This window comes from Xenopus laevis, chromosome 9_10L, assembly GCF_017654675.1.
Source record: "Xenopus laevis strain J_2021 chromosome 9_10L, Xenopus_laevis_v10.1, whole genome shotgun sequence".
In the NCBI taxonomy this organism is placed as follows: Eukaryota; Metazoa; Chordata; class Amphibia; order Anura; family Pipidae; genus Xenopus; species Xenopus laevis.
In genome coordinates, this window is record NC_054387.1 from 42,785,021 (window position 1) to 42,804,241 (window position 19,221).

General features: G+C 41.4%; 1 protein-coding gene across 1 annotated transcript; it reads left to right on the forward strand.

The window, feature by feature from the left end:
- Positions 1 to 5,076: 5,076 nt before the first annotated feature.
- Positions 5,077 to 18,663, forward strand: ggt7.L (gamma-glutamyltransferase 7 L homeolog). Its single transcript, XM_018235206.2, has 15 exons — positions 5,077 to 5,292; positions 8,220 to 8,446; positions 9,421 to 9,572; positions 9,801 to 9,918; positions 10,020 to 10,087; positions 10,348 to 10,421; positions 12,363 to 12,556; positions 13,530 to 13,617; positions 13,830 to 13,957; positions 14,188 to 14,276; positions 14,779 to 14,931; positions 15,420 to 15,537; positions 15,851 to 15,988; positions 16,439 to 16,538; positions 18,119 to 18,663. The coding sequence occupies exons 1-15, from the start codon at positions 5,091 to 5,093 to the stop codon at positions 18,280 to 18,282; spliced, it is 2,013 nt and encodes a 670-aa protein (XP_018090695.1). The 5' UTR covers positions 5,077 to 5,090; the 3' UTR covers positions 18,283 to 18,663.
- Positions 18,664 to 19,221: the final 558 nt, after the last annotated feature.

A 19,221-nucleotide genomic window follows, 5' to 3' on the forward strand; every position in this document is an offset into this window, starting at 1 on the left:
CAAAGCAGCCCACGCATAAATGTGTGCTGGCCTTTTACTTATACACACACACATATTATATATATATATATATATATATATATATATATATATATATCGAATAAGATCCCCACTCTCAGGTCTTAAAAATAATAAAAATGTATTGTTCAATCACTTATTTTTATGATTTTTATTATTTTTGAGACCTGAGAGTACGGATCTTATTTGCTGGATATAGAGTTTATTTATTGATGCTGCACCCAGGCACATTATTTTCATTATTGTGAGTGCTGGCTGTGTTGTGCTCACCACTAGTTTTTAAAATCATTAGGCGGGGGTGCAATGAGGGTGTGACCACAAAATACATATAGACAAATACAAGATTCCTCTGCACTCAACCCATTATCAATATATTTAAGACAGAGACTTAAATATATTGATAATGGGTTGATTGCAGAGGAATCTTGTATTTGTCTATATGTATTTTGTGGTCACACCCTCATTGCACCCCCGCCTAATGATTTTAAAAACTAGTGGTGAGCACAACTTTCCCTTGTTTGTTATAGTTCTACAAGAGCAGTGACCAGCTCCATGTTGTAGCTCCCACCCTCTCCAACTATAGTCAGGTGATCCCACTGGTGTCTAATAAAAGGGCAGCCAAGTTTGGGAGTTTTACTTTGAAAGCAGCTAGTAAGTTGCAGGTAAAATGTATTCGTCCCTTTTATAAAATGTATAATTAAACCATAGAATTCTTAATGAATCAGATGAAAATTGAGCATAGGACTGGCCAGATATGGGATGACTTTGACGTAGTTGGCCAGCTTAAATATATTGCAATATATGGACAAACAATCCCTGTTTTGTTTAAAGGGTAAGGCATTTTTCAGTAGCAGTATGCACAAAATGTCTCTGTCTTAAATATATTGATAATGGGTTGAGTGCAGAGGAATCTTGTATTTGTCTATATATATATATATATATATATATATATATATATATATATATATATATATATATATATATATATATATATACACACATACAGAAAGGCAGTGCTTGGGGAAAGTGGAAGAGTAAATTAACACTGGCAGATACAGTAGTTTGAGTAAAAATGCTATAGTTCTAACCACTATTCTCCCTGCATACAGTTTAGGTGTGGGGGGGGGGTTGAGGGCAGAGGGGGAATCTGGAAAGCAGTCAGCCACAAACTTTTTTTTTTCCAAAGTGTTTTTTATTTTTTTCACACAAACATGTCATATACATACAATAGGTAAAACCATAAACCAGCCACTAACTTACCCAGTTTTTCCAGAGCCCAGAGTTAAATAGACAGTGGAACAGTGGGCAGGTCAGATCAATGTGATGGTGCCTGCAGCTCTTTGGCTGTTCTGCTTTTCTGGCGCTCGTTTGCTCTCCCCTGACAAAGGAAGATCACCCCCTTATTTCTGTGCACAGGTTTTATTGTAGCTTCACCGTGCTATGTGTAACCCCTTCTTATCCACCACCACAATTATATATAGCCTTTTAGGGAAGAGGGGTTGCTTCTTGCCTCGTGGGCCTTATAGGTGGATACTCACAAACATATGGTTCAAATAGGCGTAAAAAATCTTTGTTGTCCCAGCGCGTATCCTTTAGAACGTGAGGGTGGTCCAGGGAATCCCAAGAGAGAATCTCCGTGAGGGTGGTCCAGGGAATCCCAAGAGAGAATCTCCGTCGGCTCGATGTCCCCCGGTTCCGGCCGTCACCGTGTTTCGCCCAGTACTGGCCGTCTCCTACACCGCCTCCAGATATTGCAGCTCCCGAATGATGTCCCACCTAAAGGCGGACGGGGTGTGGTGGCAAGAGCGTTGATTTACTTTTCCCCGCTTTTATTTGTGACCCCTTTCAGATGCAAGCCATGAACAAATGCACACCACTCCCCTTCCCTAGAAACGGACATACGGTCGGAGTTCCATGACCTGTATAAAAACACTCGGCCTTCGGCCTCGTGTTTTTATAGGGTCATGAAACTCCTCGGTAACTTATAATATCCTTATATTTTACAAGAGGGGGTACTTTATTCACTATATATTTGTTTGTTTTGCCCGGTGCCTGTGGCGCTGGCTTCTTTTTTAGGTATTATTTTGTGGACTTGAGGGATACAAGTGAGAGCCGGCAGGGGATTGTGAACACAACCAAACCTAGGACTATAATTTGGACTGAAAGGAAGATCACCAGCAGGAGGCGGGCCTCAGATGGAAGACGATCGGGGCAAACTTCTGTAACAGTGTGCAGGAAGGAAAAGCTGCTCCTGGGTCCTAGTGGTGAGTGGTCTGCCGGCCCTGTGCTTCCCCCTCAGTCTGAGCAGCAGGGCAGTCCAAAAAAATAAAATGCCTGCAGCTTTGAAAAACGGGCGCAGTGTTTAATGATTGCAGTGCTGCATCAAGCAGCCCATTTAAACACAGGACAGAGCGGCCCCTCGGGCATTTGCCCGAATAGGCAGGTTATCAGTCCGGGCCTGGCTCCCACCCTGAAAATACAAAAACATGGAGAAGAATGCTGCGTAATAATCCAAAAAGAACACAATTATGCTTCTGAGAGTCCTACCAAGATCTGCCTCTGTGCAGAGACATTCTTAATACTCATCCCTCCAAACTCAGGGATGGGGACCCCAAAACAGAAACACACCTTCTCCTCCTGTGCTCCTAACTGATCTCAGGGTGATCTGTTCCCCAGCTGGCATGGCTCATCTACACTTAACAGCAGCTTGCCCAGTGCTCCTCTAGATTTATAACCCTGTACAGCTGTCATGTCCTAAATCATGCATCTGCTGCTTGTATCAGTTTGGCAAAAGGCTCCACTAATGACTTCAACAAATGAGCGTGTAATTAATATTCTAAATAGCGGATCATCTGGTCAGCACGGATAAACAGTAAAGTATTGCGTCTAACCATGAATTACACAAACAGTGTAGGATATACACAGGTTTGTATTAACACTTGCCAGCCATCAGTGTTGTGTGGTTATTATACACAAATATGCCCGCGAGCAGTGCTGTGTGTACAAACACACTCATTACACACAGCAGTGATGTGTCTGCATACACACATGCACCAATTATATGTGTTTTGCAAGTCTGCATGACTGGTTACAAAGCCCATGGGGCAAATTCACTAACCTGCAGAAATTCGCCAGCGCCGCCTTCGCTCACATCGCCACACTTCGCCAGGCGAAAATTCGCCAGGACAACGCTAATTCACTAAAATTCTAATTTACGTCCAGGGCCCGAACAATGGCAAGTTTTGCTAGCGTTAATTCGGCAAGCAAAGCGAAGTTGCGCTAGCGTTGGCTAATTTGCATACAGCGGGAAGTTAAATTTCAATGGACGTATATGTTGCAGCAAATACATTGCACTACACAAGATCAGGGAACCTTAATAAAAGAAAATAGAGTTGTTATATTGCCCTACACATGTGCTCAGTGTATAGTTTATGTGCCATATGTTAGGAAATGTAGGAGGAAAGCCGGGAAGCCTAAAAAAAAAATTACGATCTTTTGCAGCCTATCACCCTGAAAAACGGAAAAGTCGCCAGCGTTTTTTGGGACTTTTTTTTTGAGGAAGCCCTATCTACTCTATTGCACTTCGCCTGCTCTGAGGTGGCGAAGGCAAGTCTGGCGCAAGAGGTAACGTTCATTAAAATCTTAGTGAATTTATGTAGTTATGTCCATTCGCCAGAGCGAAAATTCGCCTGGCGTTAGAGTGCGAAGTAGTGATACAGTCTATCTCCTTCGCTAGTGAATTTACACCAGTGCCCATTAGTAAATCGTGAAGTCCCGAAATGACTCTACGCTGGCGAATTTTCGCCAGCGTTAGTCACTTCGCCCTTTAGTAAATTTGCCCATGCATGTTCCATTCACATAATGGAGAAATATTTACACAGTGCCAGTTATAACTGTGTACAAAATCAAATCAAAATTTCTATTTACCAACAATCTGGAGTCTCAGTCTGTATGAGTAAAAATAGCTGATAACCCCTGTGGCTAGAGAGTTAGTAACTCCTCTCCTTGCTCTAAACAGTTACGTTGCATTTTGTTTTCCCAATAACATGAACTTTGGGGAAGGACAGCACCTAAAAGGTTAAAAGGTTTATTTTGAGTCTGTTTTTCTGAATTTCTAACCTATTTTTGTTGTTGTTTCTGAGCAAACAATACCATTTCCAAACTAACAGGTCGGGTTAGGAAATGACATATTAAATAATTATCATGTGAATTACATCACAGAATCTGATGGGCTACTTAAGTTTCTGGGGCACTTGGTGAATCAGATTAAAGGGAAAATCAAGTCCAGATTGAACATTAACTTTTACCCCCAATACCCTTCCCAGAGACTATTATCCCACTGTTACTTTAGGCACCATCTCTCCCTACTATACCTGCTATCCCACAGTCACAGTCCCTTCCCAGAGACTATTATCCCACTGTTACTATAGGCACCATCTCTCCCTACTATACCTGCTATCCCACAGTCACACTCCCTTCCCAGAGGCTATTATCCCACTGTTACTATAGGCACCATCTCTCCCTACTATACCTGCTATCCCACAGCCACACTCCCTTCCCAGAGACTATTATCCTATTGAAATACAATTTCTAGTATATATATATATATATATATATATATATATATATATATATATATATATATATATATATATATATATATATATATATATATATTCCCCACACTCCCCCCTACAACTGGTTCCCCTGACTTAGGATCCCCACCAATTACAGGTCTGCCCCTTGTACCTGTGCTTATAAGCAGCCTACTTAATGACAGCAAATAAACAACATGCTGTGGGTAAGATGATGTCAGCTCTTTGCAATATTGTTTCTGTACTTTTCTTTTTTACATCATTATTAATAGATACATGGCAGTAGCTTACTAAAGGGTTCCCACACATTGTACAGTATATGCATCTATATATAATGTCCAGGCCAGTGACGTCATTGTACTATATACACTCTAGCCATCCTGCCCTAAATCCCACCTGTCTGTTGGTTGATGTCATCCCCATTCCCACCCTGGGCAACTCCTGGGCTGGGATCCAAGCCACGCCCCCGTGATCTCTATGTTCAGCCCCCAAACCGTGTTGGTGACGCCACAGCACGGAGAGATGGCGGAGCAGGGTTCGGGGCGCTCGTTGGGCTCCTATTCTCCCGTGGATTATATGAGCATTACCAGTTTCCCCCGCCTTCCTGAGGAGGAGACCGGGGGAGAGCCGGGGCCACGGGCCGGAGAGGAGGATACATTCCTGGGGGAGCATGACTCGGGTAACCCTCCGTTAGTAAACCTGCATGTGTGTGCGGAGGAGGAATGGCTTGGCCTGGGATACATGTCCGACTGGGCATGTAAATCACACGCAGTATTATTTGTATGATCTCTGGGTACCAGTGCAACCCTGCATCCTATTGTATCCCTCCACCCTCACATCCTCCCATCCTGGGTACCACTGTATATCCCTCCACCCTCCTTTCCTGGATACCACTGTATATCCCTGCTTCTTCCCATCCTGGGTACCACTGTATATCCCTCCACCCTCACATCCTGGGTACCACTGTATATCCCTGCATCTTCCCATCCTGGGTACCACTGTATATACCTCCACCCTCCTTTCCTGGGTATCACTGTATATCCCTGCATCTTTCCATCCTTGGTACCACTGTATATCCCTGCATCCTCCTTTCCTGGCAACCGCTTTATATGCCTTCATCCTCCTATCTTGAGTACTGACAACTGCTGTATATAGCTTCATCCTGGGCACCAGTACATTCTTCTATTCCCTGGTTGCCACAACTCCATGCCGTCCTAAGGACCAGTGCATTATTTCATCCTGGGTACTACTTCATCCTTTTCTGCACTGAGATACTGGTATATCCCAGTCGTGGGTACCAATCAGTCCTATCATCCATCTGATGTAGTAGTATCATTACATCTTCTTGAGTACCAGTGGGTCCCTCCATTTTTTTGGTGTAGCAAGGCATGCCTTCATCCTCTCAAGTACCAAGACATCAATATATCCAGGTTACCAGTGCATTACCTCCATCACTGAAAAGTACCAGTGTTTCCCTCTATCCTGATTGCCAGTGCACCTGGATACCAGTGTGCCCCTCCATCCTGGATACCAAAGCATCTGTCCATCCTCAATACCAATACATCAACTTCTTCCTTGTTAACAACATAAGAGTACATTTCTCCATTCAGGGTACCACTGCATCACTTATTCTTGAGTATCAGTGCATGCATCATTCCATTTAAGGTGCCATAATCCCTGATACTGGTGCTGTCCTCCATCCTGGGTACTGATGCATTCATCATAAGCACCAACTGATTCCTCAATCCTGTGTACAATCCTGTGTACCAGTGCATCCCTCTGTAGTGATTTCCTGTGCATCATTGTATTGCTGAGTACCAATGTATCATTCTAGCCAGAATTGTAATGTATCTATCATTAGTACCAACAAATCACTCCATCGTGGGAATTGCTCCAGGCTGTGATCCTGTGAACAAGTTCATCTGATCAAGTATTTAATAACATCCAGAGAGCCACACCATCCATTCACCCTAAGTACCAGTGCATCCCCCATCATTATTTCCTATGTTTATAAGTATATCCTGAGTATCAGTGTAACCCAAATACCAGTATATCCTCTCTCCTGGATCAATCTGTATTGTTCTGTTTTTGTTAAATGTCTGTCATTCCTTTGTCTGTCCCTAGGTGCATACTTCTGCCCTTAATTCTAATTCCAATGATTTGTGCCATCGTAAAAACCAGTGCAATGCCCTCATCGCAAATTACAATAAATCCTGTTCTGTGTACTGTTATCTGCCACCATCCTGAGTACCAGATTATTTTACCACGTTTGATACTGGTGCATGTCTACCAGTGTAATCCCTTATTACCACTAAATCCCTCTCTTATGAGTGTTAGTAGATCTGGCCATGCTTGCTAACACTGTATTTCTTGGTACAGATACACCCAGTAGAGGTACAAGAGTGCATCTCTAGCTAGTGTGAGTAGCTGAGTTTTTTAAATCCAAGGTACCAGTGTATCCTTCCATGCCAGGAACCAGGGATATCCCCTCCTCCTGGGTACCAGTGGGATAAAATCTATCTTGGGTGGTAAAGTGTACTTTCGCCTAAGTACCAATACATGTTATAAGCACCAGTGTATTACTCCATCCTACATAGTAGTTCCCACACTTTCATTATATTCCCATGTCACTGTCACTCCATATACCTCCCTATATCTAAACATATATCATTGCGGGCAGCACAATTTTGTCTCATCATAATTATATTGGTAAAAAAAAGTATTTCATTGGAATTTTTGTATTACTCAAGGAATGTGATATCTATAGTATGAGTAAATCCTCTTTATAGCCTTGTAAAATATAACATATTACTGTTATAAAGGGAATTATCTGTATCACTCATGTATTATAAGGGATATGTACCACCTACTGTAAATTATAAAGACATGAGAAATTACTGAGGAGTTATGTGATCATATAAAGGCACAAGGCTGCAGGCTGAGTTTTACAGGGTACTCTGAGTATCACTCATGTATTATAAGGGATAATGTATACCATTGGTCTATGTATAATCTAGATACACACTGTACCAAACACTTTGAATATAATACGGGATTTTCACCTGTGACTAATACAGCAGGCTGATCATTGTGGATTAAAATCAGATTTTTGGCACAGATAGTAGAAAATGGAAATCTAATTCTCCCCTGTTCTCCATTGTTAGTCTTTGGATATAAGTCTTTCAGTTTTAATCTGACAGACAAAGTGATCTATGTACTGAAGCACCTGTGACTGGGAAAATGTGATATGCCCAGGCTGGCTATAACCTGCAATGAATTGGAGACTTGTGTTCATTGGTGTATTGGTAATGGATTAGGGGCTTTGCTTGCAGGATTGTGCTCCAGATCCTCTGAATGCCGCACACTGGGAAACAAGTTCTTAAAAATTATAATTTGAACTATGGGAGAAAACGATTAGACTTGTAACACCTGATCTGTGACTCTTCAGCTGCTGCTGGATTACAAAAGCCACCATCCTCTTATGGTCTAGAATTTTTTGTCACCCAGTTATAGGTGGATTAACAACTATTCTATATCAAAGTGATTTTTAGCATCATCGTGCATTGGAAGTTTATACTAAGCTACTTTCCACTTCTTCTGTACTAGACCCGGATGCCTTCCTGAAATCAGCTCGTCTACAGAGGCTTCCTTCTTCCTCCTCTGAAATGGGGAGCCAGGATGCATCACCCCTCCGAGAGACCGTCAAGGACCCTTTCACCTCAGACTGCAGTTGTAGACAGGATAGTCTTACAGTTATCATTACTGCCTGCGTGACTTTTGCTATTGGGGTTACCATAGCTCTTGTCATGCAGATCTATTTTGGGGATCCACAGGTGAGAGCACATGTAAGGGGGCTGAAAGGGTCTTTAAAGTCTTCATTTGTCATGTTAATGCTTATAGTTATTTATGGATACAATAAATATGTCATTTAGAGTTATATGTATTATAACGGAGTTCTGTGACCATATAAAGGCACAACACTGCAGACTTAGATTTATACAGGAACTCTGAGTATCACTTATGTATTATAAGGGATAATGTACACCCTATTGTAAATTATAAGGATATTAGAAGTCAATGAGCAGTTCTGTGACCATATAAAGGCACAAGGCTACAGGCTGAGTTATACAGGGAACTCTGAGTATCACTCGTGTATTATGTACTGGGAATTCTGGTATCACTCAAGTATTGTAAGGGATCAGTAGGGATACCTTCTACTGTAAATTATAAGGATATTAGAGGTTAATGCAGAGTTCTGTGACCACATAAAGTCAGAAGGCTACACACATACAGGGAACTCATTTAGAGTTCTGTAACCATATAAAGGCACAAGGCTGCAGACTTAGAGGTATACAGGGAACTCTTGAGTATCACTCATGTATTATAAGGATATTGGAAGTCACTGAGGGGGTTCTGTGACCATATAAAGGCACAAGGCTGCAGGCTGAGTTATACAGGAAACTCTGAGTATCACTCGTGTATTATAAGGGATAATGTACCCCCTACTGTAAATTAGAAGTCACCGAGACATTATATAACCATAAACTGAGATGTGCAGGTCAAAAAGCTACAATGGTATTGATATTATAATAATAATTATCATAGGTAGTATACAGTTTATAATCACCTGGCAAGTGTAAGTTGTGCTAGATGGGGAGTTAATTGCTTGTTTAACTTCTAAATGCCAGAGATAGTAATTTATCAATACTCATTCTAGTTTTCATCAGCTGCCTGACTTTTGGGCATTCTGCCAACATAAAACATACATTTATCTACATACATATATATTGGTGTCTTCTTCTTACAGATCTTCCACCAAGGGGCAGTGGTGAGTGATGCTTCCAGGTGTACTGCTCTGGGCATAGATGTATTAGAGAAAAGGGGCAGCTCTGTGGATGCCGCCATAGTTACTGCCCTTTGTCTTGGAATTGTTAATCCTCACACGTCCGGTATTGGAGGGTGAGTACAGACAATGTTATTATCTGAGGTATTTTCTTCAGGGCTGGCTGTGTGGAGATCCCAGAATTTGCAGTTCAGCAGACCTTCAGAAAGAAAGCAAACTATTCTGTTCTGTTTCCTGTTAAATAGTGTATAAACATGTCTTGGTTTGCCGCCACAATATATTAGAGTTGAGTACTTGTTATGAATATAATAATTTACAATGGTACCTCATTCTGTTGATAACAGAGGGGGAGTGATGCTTATTCATGACATCAGAAATAACGTATCAAACGTGATTGATTTCCGAGAGACAGCTCCTTTCGCTATCCATGAAGAGCTGGTGAGACGCTATTGGAAGGAGAGGGTAAGGATCTGTTGCATATGTACAGTATCTTGGGGTTCACCTCACTGGGAAACATTTGGTCTGGCAAGTCGAATCTTATGCTTTTATATCTACTCTTGCAGCCTGGGATTTTGGTTGGAGTTCCTGGAATGTTGAAAGGTTTTTCTAAAGCTCATGAGATGTATGGGAAGTGAGTACATTGGACAGTAACATGTATCTATTACATTTATCAACACTGGGCAAATTTGCCCATGGGCAGTAACCCATGGCAACCAATCAAATTGCTGCATTCATTATTCTACTTGCAGCTGGCTTTAAAAATCTAACCACCGATTGGTTGCTATAGGTAACTGCCCATGGGCAAATTTGCCCAGTGTTGATAAATGAGCCCCACTGACTGCTCATAGCAGATAAATCCATAACTGATTCTTATTAATCCTTCTCTCCCAGACTTTCCTGGCAAGAAGTCATTTCTATGGCAGCTGAAGTGGCACACGGGGGTTTCAACGTGACCCACGATTTGGGTAAGGATAATAATTGAGCTTTCTGTTCTTTAGGGACAGAATAGCTGAGGCACCCAGCGTTGCCTGAGAAAATTTTATTCCAACTTTAAAATGACAGAAAAGCAATCTTTTTTCCAGTGGCTTAACTACAGCCTGCAAAAAAAAAAAGGGGGGGGGGGGTGTGGGAGCACTCCAAAGCTAAGTATAAATATATATAAATACAATGGAGGTGCTACTGATCTTGCCATTAACTACAAACTTAGAGAAAAAGAGGGGGATTGATCAATGCACATTCCCTGGTCCCCTGTCTCACAAGCAATCTAGTATCTATGCAAGTGCATGTATTTACAAAAACAGGGGTTATTAGTTGCGAAGTTATGATCATAAAATTGGTAAGCCACCATACCCATATGGTGGTCCCTAACTATTTACCTCTGGTCATAGTATTTAATGGCTGGTACTTCCCTGCATAGTAGCATTTCTTGGGATAAGTCTCCTGACATGGGCATTGGTTTCAGCCGGAGGGCTTAGTCCTCCCTGCCATTAGCTTCTAAAAGAGAGAAATTGCCTGGACCACAGCTTTGGTTCCACTGGCTTAATCCTCCCCGCTTGCAGCTTTTAAGAGAGAGAGAGACTGCATTTTTTATTGTAGCAGAGTTATTCTGCCAGAAGTCAAGCAGTTATGCTGCAGGCCAAGCTTCCATTGTAGCACCCCCACACCAGTCCCTTTAAATGGTTGTCTAGGCTTTTTTAAAAAACGGGTGTTGGTCTGGGCAGTCTCTCTCTCTTAAAAGCCACAATCGGGGGAGGATTAAGCCAATTTCTCTCTTTTAAAAGCTAATGGCAGGGGAGGATTAAACCCTCTGACTGAAACCAATGTCCATGTAAGGAGACATGCTACTATGCAGGGAAGTGCCAGCCTTTGAATACTATGACCAGAGGTAAAGAGTTTGGAAGGTGCCAGCCTTCAATATTATGACAGGGGTAAATAGTTAGGGACCACTATATGGGGTTTACCTTGAGGTAGTATGGTGGTTTACCAATTTTATGATTTTGTAACTAATAAACTCTGTTTTTGTAAATACATACACTTGCATAGATTCTAGATTGCTTGTGAGACAGGGGACCAGGGAATGTGCATTGATCAAGCCCCCTTCTTTTTTAACTACAGCCTCACAGGCCATGAGGCAAAACTGGCACCACCAGTCTTAGACTGGTCATCCTATCGGGTTTGATGGCAAATGGACCACATAAAGTTTAACACCCTTGAAAACCCCTAGTTTTGTTCAGGGCCACATTAATATATAGGCACCAAGGGAGATAGTCCTCAGATGCCTATATTAAAAAAGAAATTCATCCTACCTGTTCAGGACACTTGGCTAAATCTGGTGGTGGAGCTCTGTTGCATGAGATTGGCACACAGACTATACAGCACCTGAACCAATTTGGGGGGGGTGTGTGAAGTCAGAGGTGTTGTTCCTGGGGAAGTGCTGCATTGAAATACACCTCTAGCTATGCACTGCTGGGCAGTTCTCCATATATATATATATATATATATATATATATATATATATATATATATATATGCAATTTTATTGGTCAGATGGGTAGGCGTGTGATTTGTGGATAAATGCATTTGAAATCCCCTAGGTACATGTTTTATTAATGTTCTGCTAAGTAGTTCTGTGATACTGTGTAATGGTACAATCGAATTAGTCAGTCAAGCAAGCCTCTGATATTGGAGTAGAAGGATGGCATATTAAAGCTCCGCACCTATGAAAACCCCTAGATACATGTTTTGTTGCCTATTGAATGCCAAAATCTGAATATTAAGATAGCGTGGTGGGCTGTTATGTGCGATGGGGATAGATGTTAAAAAAACAGTTAACTGTACAGTTTCACCTTCAATTTATGGAGTTTGAGAATGAAAAAAGTATTAACTTGTTCATGGACTTTTTTCAGCCAAAGCAATAAACGAGTCAAGGGGCCAGACTTTCTCAAATGCCTTCTTGGAGACTTTCTTACCAGACGACAAACCACTTATGGCTGAAACATTCATTAGGAGACCTGACTTAGCAGCCATATTGTATGCTGTAGCAAAAGAAGGGGTAGAAGCTTTCTATAGCAGCAACCTGACACAGGAAATGGTTTCAGAGGTGGGTGGGACAAAATGTCCGGTCTTTCATTATTTTCTTATTTCAGTGTATGCACTGTTACTTTTCTCCCAAATGCTTTATTTTTCTTTATACACTACAGTAGCTATTTGGAATATAAAAGAGTATTTTTCAATTGTGCTGCCCAACATGCCCAAATAATTTAAATTATTTGCACTTTGCACGCTGTGTGGGGCAAGTGAAGAATGGCCGCTGGCCTCTGCACAAGCCTTATTATATATTGATTGATCTAAACTAAAAAAAAACATGTTAATGGTTTTTAGTGGTTGCTAAGATTTAGACTAATTGTGAGAACTGAGGATTGTGAGAGTAGTGTTGCACTGGTCTGAAATTTTCTAACCCACCCTAAACGGTCTTTTCTCAAACCTGACCTTCTCTGCCCAAGATTGTGAAAGGACATGAAGAAGTAAATCTGATGTGTCCTCTCAGCTGAGGGAGAGGTGGACTCCATAATCACTGTTCCAGCAATAAGGTTATAAGCTATTGGGAGCCCAGTCACATCACACAGATGACCAGTTCTGTGCACTCTGGTGGGCAATTGTGTGCAGCACCTGAAGTGGGGGCTCATTCTTTGGTCCAAACCTGCCTGACTCTTGGGTCTTCATACCTGAAGTCTACTAGAAAATCATGTTAATATAATAAACCCAACAGGCTTGTTTTGCTTTCAATAACAATTAAATATTTCTTAGTTTGGATCCAGTAAAGTGTACTGTTTTATTATTACAGAGAATAAGGAAATTATTTTTAAACATTTGGATCATTTGAATTTAATGGAGTCTATGGGAGACGCCTTGCCAAAATTCAGAGCTTTCTGGATAACGAGTTTCCGGATAACCATACTTGTATTAGAGCCAATTACAGCATCTGATTCCTACATTACATAGGCTATTTTAAAGACTTCAAGATATATGCTGTATTTCTGCATCCATCTAATGTAATGATGTTGTGTCTGCAGGTAAATGCATATGGGGGAGTCATGGCAGAAGAGGATTTCAGCAACTACAGTGTTCTAGTAGAGAAACCCATGCAGACCGTTTACCAAGGTATCAACTAAACTGAAACTGCTAATTTACCATTGGGCTTAGGTAGTGTACTGAGGTAAAGACTATGGCCTAATATTAGTCAGTAACATATTTACTGTTTTCATGTATCATATGACTGAAAGGGTTTACAAGAAGCATCGGTTGGCAAGTTTGTCACATGATTAATATGTATCACATTCTGGAAGGTAATTTATTGTTGTTTAAACCAACAGGCCACCTTGTGTTTGTACCACCAGCTCCAAACGCGGGACTTGCCCTGATAACGGCCCTTAACATCCTAGACGGGGCAAATCTGACGAAGCAGACTCCCCGCGCAAGTGCCCTTCACTGGATAGCTGAGGTGACATAAGGGAAGTAGCCTCTAGGGTAGGAATAGCTATGGAGTTGGGGAGGTGGGCAGTCACAAATATGCTCTCAGCCCTCAAACACAGTATAAAAACACACAGTACTGAACTAGTTTTATAATAATGTAAGCAGGAATGCTGTATTTGCATTTTGTGTCATAGAACTACTAACTTTGGATATGTATGAGAGCAAAAGGTTATTTCTCCCTGTTTCTGATATGTACAGACCCTCAAAATTGCCCTTGCCACAGCTAGCACTCTGGGGGACCCCACGCATGACCCCTCAATGCCCGGCTTTGTGAAGGAGATGCTGAGGTGAGTGTTTACATCCAGAGTTTACATCCAGAGTTAGAAATCTAGGGGCCCAGCCTTCAGCTGTTGAGCTACAACTACCAGCATCATTTTAATGCCTTTCATCTCCAGAAAATAGCTGGAGCTACTACTTTGAGAACCTGGTACCATATTTTACAAGATCAGCATATCACAATGCAAAATACCCTTTTCATCTCCGATGAAAGATCAAATTATTTGTGCCCAATTTGACACCCTTAGTGGTCACATCCCCTCAGTGCCGGGCAAGACCATCCCAACGCATGCACGTCAAGAAGGACGCACGCGCTGGACCGGGATAGAGTAATGAGGCAGAGAAGGTGCCCTAGGCACTTGTCTACTCTGTCTACTCTGTCTACTCCTAGTTCCAGCCCTGCATTGGTGGAAGTTGTAGCTGAACAACAGTTAAAGGACCACTGACTGGGAATCCCTGGAGTGGGAAATATCTTGAAAATTCTGAATAACATCTTAAATTGTCCTCTCTCAGAGAGTCTGAGATCAATTTCCTCCGGCAGCGCATCAATGATTCCCATGCTGCCCCCACAGAACATTACATGCCCTTCTATAACCTGGAATCCGGATCTGCTTCCAGCCAGGCCTTAGTGGTTGGACCAGATGATTTCATTGTAGCTGTGGTGAGGTGGGTACACCAGCTTTGCCAGTACTTTTTTATTGCGTAATGGGGAAAAGCCATGACTGTCTGTATTATGCTTTCTTTTTTTAAAAAACAAACCCAACTGGGCCATTAGAGAGATATCTGAGCAATTTTAGAAGTCTTCACATAATGGTTTGTCTAATATGGCAGAGGCACACTGGATGTTATGGTTTTACTGACTAGTAAATTGGCCCCAGTGATTTTAGGCTTCCTTGCCCTTTAATTTTGTGACTATTTAATGTAAACCAATTATTTAGCTCACTCACAAATGGCTGTGGCACATACCCAAACTCTCGCTGTGTTTCTTTGCTTTGCTTTCCAGTTGTTAGATCTCTGATTTGAAGCAGATAGTTATAAATATGGCAGCTTCTGATCCTAGAGAGAGAAATACAGCAATTACACATTGGTCGACAGCATGTATGTGTTCTATTGCATCAGTTTTATAACAAACATTACTTCTGCTTTCTATTCAGTTCTCTGAATCGCCCTTTTGGCAGTGGAATTATGACATCCTCTGGCATCCTGCTTAACAGCCAAATCCTTGATTTCTTCTGGAGCAACAGAAGCAACAGAACCTCATTTCCCAGTCCTGTAAGACCCTTTTTTCTTCCTATTATGTTGCTAATCCTTAGTTGTCTATAATCTCTTAATTCAGTATGAATGGTCAGTAAAAGGTATCATCATAAGTTATTATTCTCAGGGAGTCTTATACAGATGGTCATTTTATGTTGTTTGACCTATAGGAAACACTAGTTTCTTTTAGAAAACCTGATTGGTGAACCAGTTAAAGCACATTATCCCATGTGAACCTATACAGCGTACAGGATTAAAAAAAAAAAGAATTACACATAACTAGGGAAGAAATTGTACTTTGTCATTGTTGTCTAATCTAATGTTTCTGTAGAGTAACACAGTTGAACCAGGGAAAAGGCCTCTGTCCTTCCTACTTCCCACGGTGGTACGCCCAGCTCATGGTCTGTGTGGGACCTACCTCTCTCTTGGTGGATCAAATGGGGATCGTGCTTTGACGGGTATTACTCAGGTACGTTGGCTACAATTATTTTAAGGTGGAAGAATTCTCTGTTTTTGGACATTGATGATGCAGTTAGAGATGTTATTTGTGTTTTGAAACTATAAAATCAGAATGTAAAAGGCCTTCCATGGAACTCTTGTCAATATTTCCTAAATTCCTCACCTTGTGACACTAATTACTGCCATGGCAATCATTAGCCTAACATGGTTACTTGCTGGCATTAGCCTGTAGGTTTCACTGTTAGTAGCCGATAGGTGCCACTTGCTGTTAGTAGCCTATAGATCTTACAGCCTATAGTGCCATCTCCATGTCAGTCCTAATATATGATGGAGCCATTTATGTAACTGTTTTATATTTTACATGTAACAGCTACATAGTTGCAGCTGTGCTTCTCAATGACTCTATATTGTCCTATGTTCATACTGATACAACTGTCACTCTTTTTATCATCTGGCCCAGGTCCTGCTTAATGTCCTGTCTTTTAACAAGAACCTGAGCGACAGCGTGTCCAATGGGAGGCTGCACCCTGACCTGCAGACCAGTCTTCTGGAAGTGGATGGTAAGTAGCCAGTAGATTTCCCCTGTTATAGCTTTTTAGGGGTAGGATCTCCAAGACCATCGCCCTTTTTTTTAAAGGCATGAGGAAATAGCAATAGTATGTCCGATTAGTCAGCCCATAGGCCATTTCTTGTGGTAAAGTGCACATTTTGGTTTGATATTATCAGCATTAGCCCAGTTCTCTTTGGAGGCGGTAGCATGTTAAAGGGATGCTGTCATGGGAAAACATATTTTTTTCAAAATGCATCAGTTAACAGTGCTGCTCCAGCCTCCAGCAGACTTCTGTACTGAAATACATTTTTCAAAAGAGCAAACTGATTTTTTTGTATTTAATTTTGAAATCTGACATGGGGCTAGACATATTGACAGTTTCCCAGTTGCTCCAGTCATGTGACTTGTGCCTGCACATTAGGAGAAAATGCTTTCTGGCAGGCTACTGTTTTTCCTACTTAAAGGGATCCTGTCATCGGAAAACATGTTTTTTTCAAAACGCACCAGTTAATAGTGCTACTCCAGCAGAATTCTGCACTGAAATCCATTTCTCAAAAGAGCAAACAGATTTTTTTAAATTCAATTTTGAAATCTGGGGCTAGACATTTTGTCAATTTCGCAGCTGCCCCCAGTTATGTGACTTGTGCCTGCACAATAGGAGAAAATGCTTTCTGGCAGGCTGCTGTTTTTCCTTCTCAATGTAACTGAATGTGTCTCAGTGGGACATGGGTTTTTACTATTGAGTGTTGTTCTTAGATCTACCAGGCAGCTGTTATCTTGTGTTAGGGAGCTGTTATCTGGTTACCTTCCCATTGTTCTTTTGTTTGGCTGCTGGGGGGGAAAAGGGAGGGGGTTGATATCACTCTAACTTGCAGTACAGCAGTAAAGAGTGAGTGAAGTTCATCAGAGCACAAGTCACATGACTTGGGGCAGCTGGGAAATTGACAATATGTCTAGCCCCATGTCAGATTTTAAAATTGAATATAAAAAAATCTGTTTGCTCTTTTGAGAAATGGATTTCAGTGCAGAATTCTGCTGGAGCAGCACTATTAACTGATTCATTTTGAAAAAAATTTTTTTTCCCATGACAGTATCCCTTTAATATAACTGAATCAGTCTCAGTGGGACTTTTGAGTATTGTTTTTAGATCTACCAGGCAGCTGTTATCTTGTGTTAGGGAGCTGCTATCTGGTTACCTTCCCATTGTTCTTTTGTTAGGCTGCTTAGGGCGGAAAGGGAGGGGGGGAGGTGATATCATTCCAACTTGCAGTACAGCAGTAAAGAGTGACTAAAATTTATCAGAGCACAAGTCACATGACTGTGGGCAGCTGGGAAACTGACAATATGTCTAGCCCCATGTCACATTTCACAATTGACTATAAAAAACTGCAGCAATTTGTCAATGTGATCCCTGCCCAATTGGATTTTCAAACCTGCACAATAGAAACTGTATCTAGATGATTTTCGACCACATAGCTATCAGGGAGATAGTTGGGGAGAGCCATACACAGGCAGACTCGGTACGTAGGCAGCTTAAATCTGCACCTGTATGGCTTCCATCGAACAATATCTTCATCCTTTGCTCCTCAGGAGACTTCCCAGAGAATGATACCCTGGGCCTGGAATCCAAGGGCCATCTCCTACGGAAGATCCCAATTTTGGGCTTAGTTCATGGTTCACGGAGGAGCAACGACCTCATCATCGGAATAAAGGATCCACGCAGCAAAGACGCTGGAGCATCCACTATCTTGTAGATCTTGCAAGTTGCACCTACCTGAAATGCATCTGTTTTTGGGAAGCTCACCTGGCTTATTGGAGGCACTTAATTTAAAGGATAAACCACGGTGACTACCAGGGCTTGGGTCTTCTCTTGATGAAACCGTGTGCAAAAGAAAAATGTGTTTGATCCAGTCACTCTCCTAGGATAGAAATTTGTCTAAATGACACCACCACCTTCAAATAATACAGACTTATCTTGATAATAAGAACGGGCTGTTCTATTGGCAGAATTGCAGCTGAAGTTGGCATGATTGATGCATTTGGTGCATAGTCACACAACATTTTTTTTGTGTGTTAGGTGCACCAGATCATTAATAAAGTCTCCTCAAACTTCTGCTGCACTACCTAGATCCTAATGCAATGAATAATAAGGCGATCGAGCTCATGTCAAAGAAGCCAATGCACAGCTTCAAAGGATAGGAGAGACTTTTCAACCCTCCCATTCGTTTTATGCCAATATAGTGCCATTAGTTATCAGCAGAAATTCTAAATTCAAGTCACTTAGGTGTGTCCATTTGCAGGCTGTTTTCTATTTCCAAAGAAAGTGGAAGGGTCAGTTGTGACGAACAAATGGGAGACAATGGTGTTTTCCATTCTCTGTTGGTGAGCACTGAGAGATTGTGATTGATATATATTACTGTTAACATCTTAGTTGAATGCTACTTTTATTATCAAATCTGACACTTTTAAATCACAATAACTGCTATTCTCTAAATATTCTTTCCTTATTCTCTGCTTTCTGTTCCAAAACTCAAAGTACATTTGAAGCAAATTCAGAATGGACCAGCATGATGGTTAAAGGGGTGGTTCACCTTTAAGTTAACATTTTGGGGCCCATTTACTTAGTTCGAGTGAAGGAATAGAGGAAAAATAGTTTGAATTTCGAATGGTCGAATATGGCTACTTCGACCATC

Excerpts from the sequence above, each read along its gene's own strand:
- ggt7.L (XM_018235206.2), top strand. The coding sequence starts at position 5,091 with ATGTTCAGCCCCCAAACCGTGTTGGTGACGCCACAGCACGGAGAGATG. Across the intron at positions 10,422-12,362 it reads CAACGTGACCCACGATTTGG|CCAAAGCAATAAACGAGTCA; the intron begins GTAAGGATAATA and ends GACTTTTTTCAG. Across the intron at positions 15,538-15,850 it reads GAACCTCATTTCCCAGTCCT|AGTAACACAGTTGAACCAGG; the intron begins GTAAGACCCTTT and ends ATGTTTCTGTAG.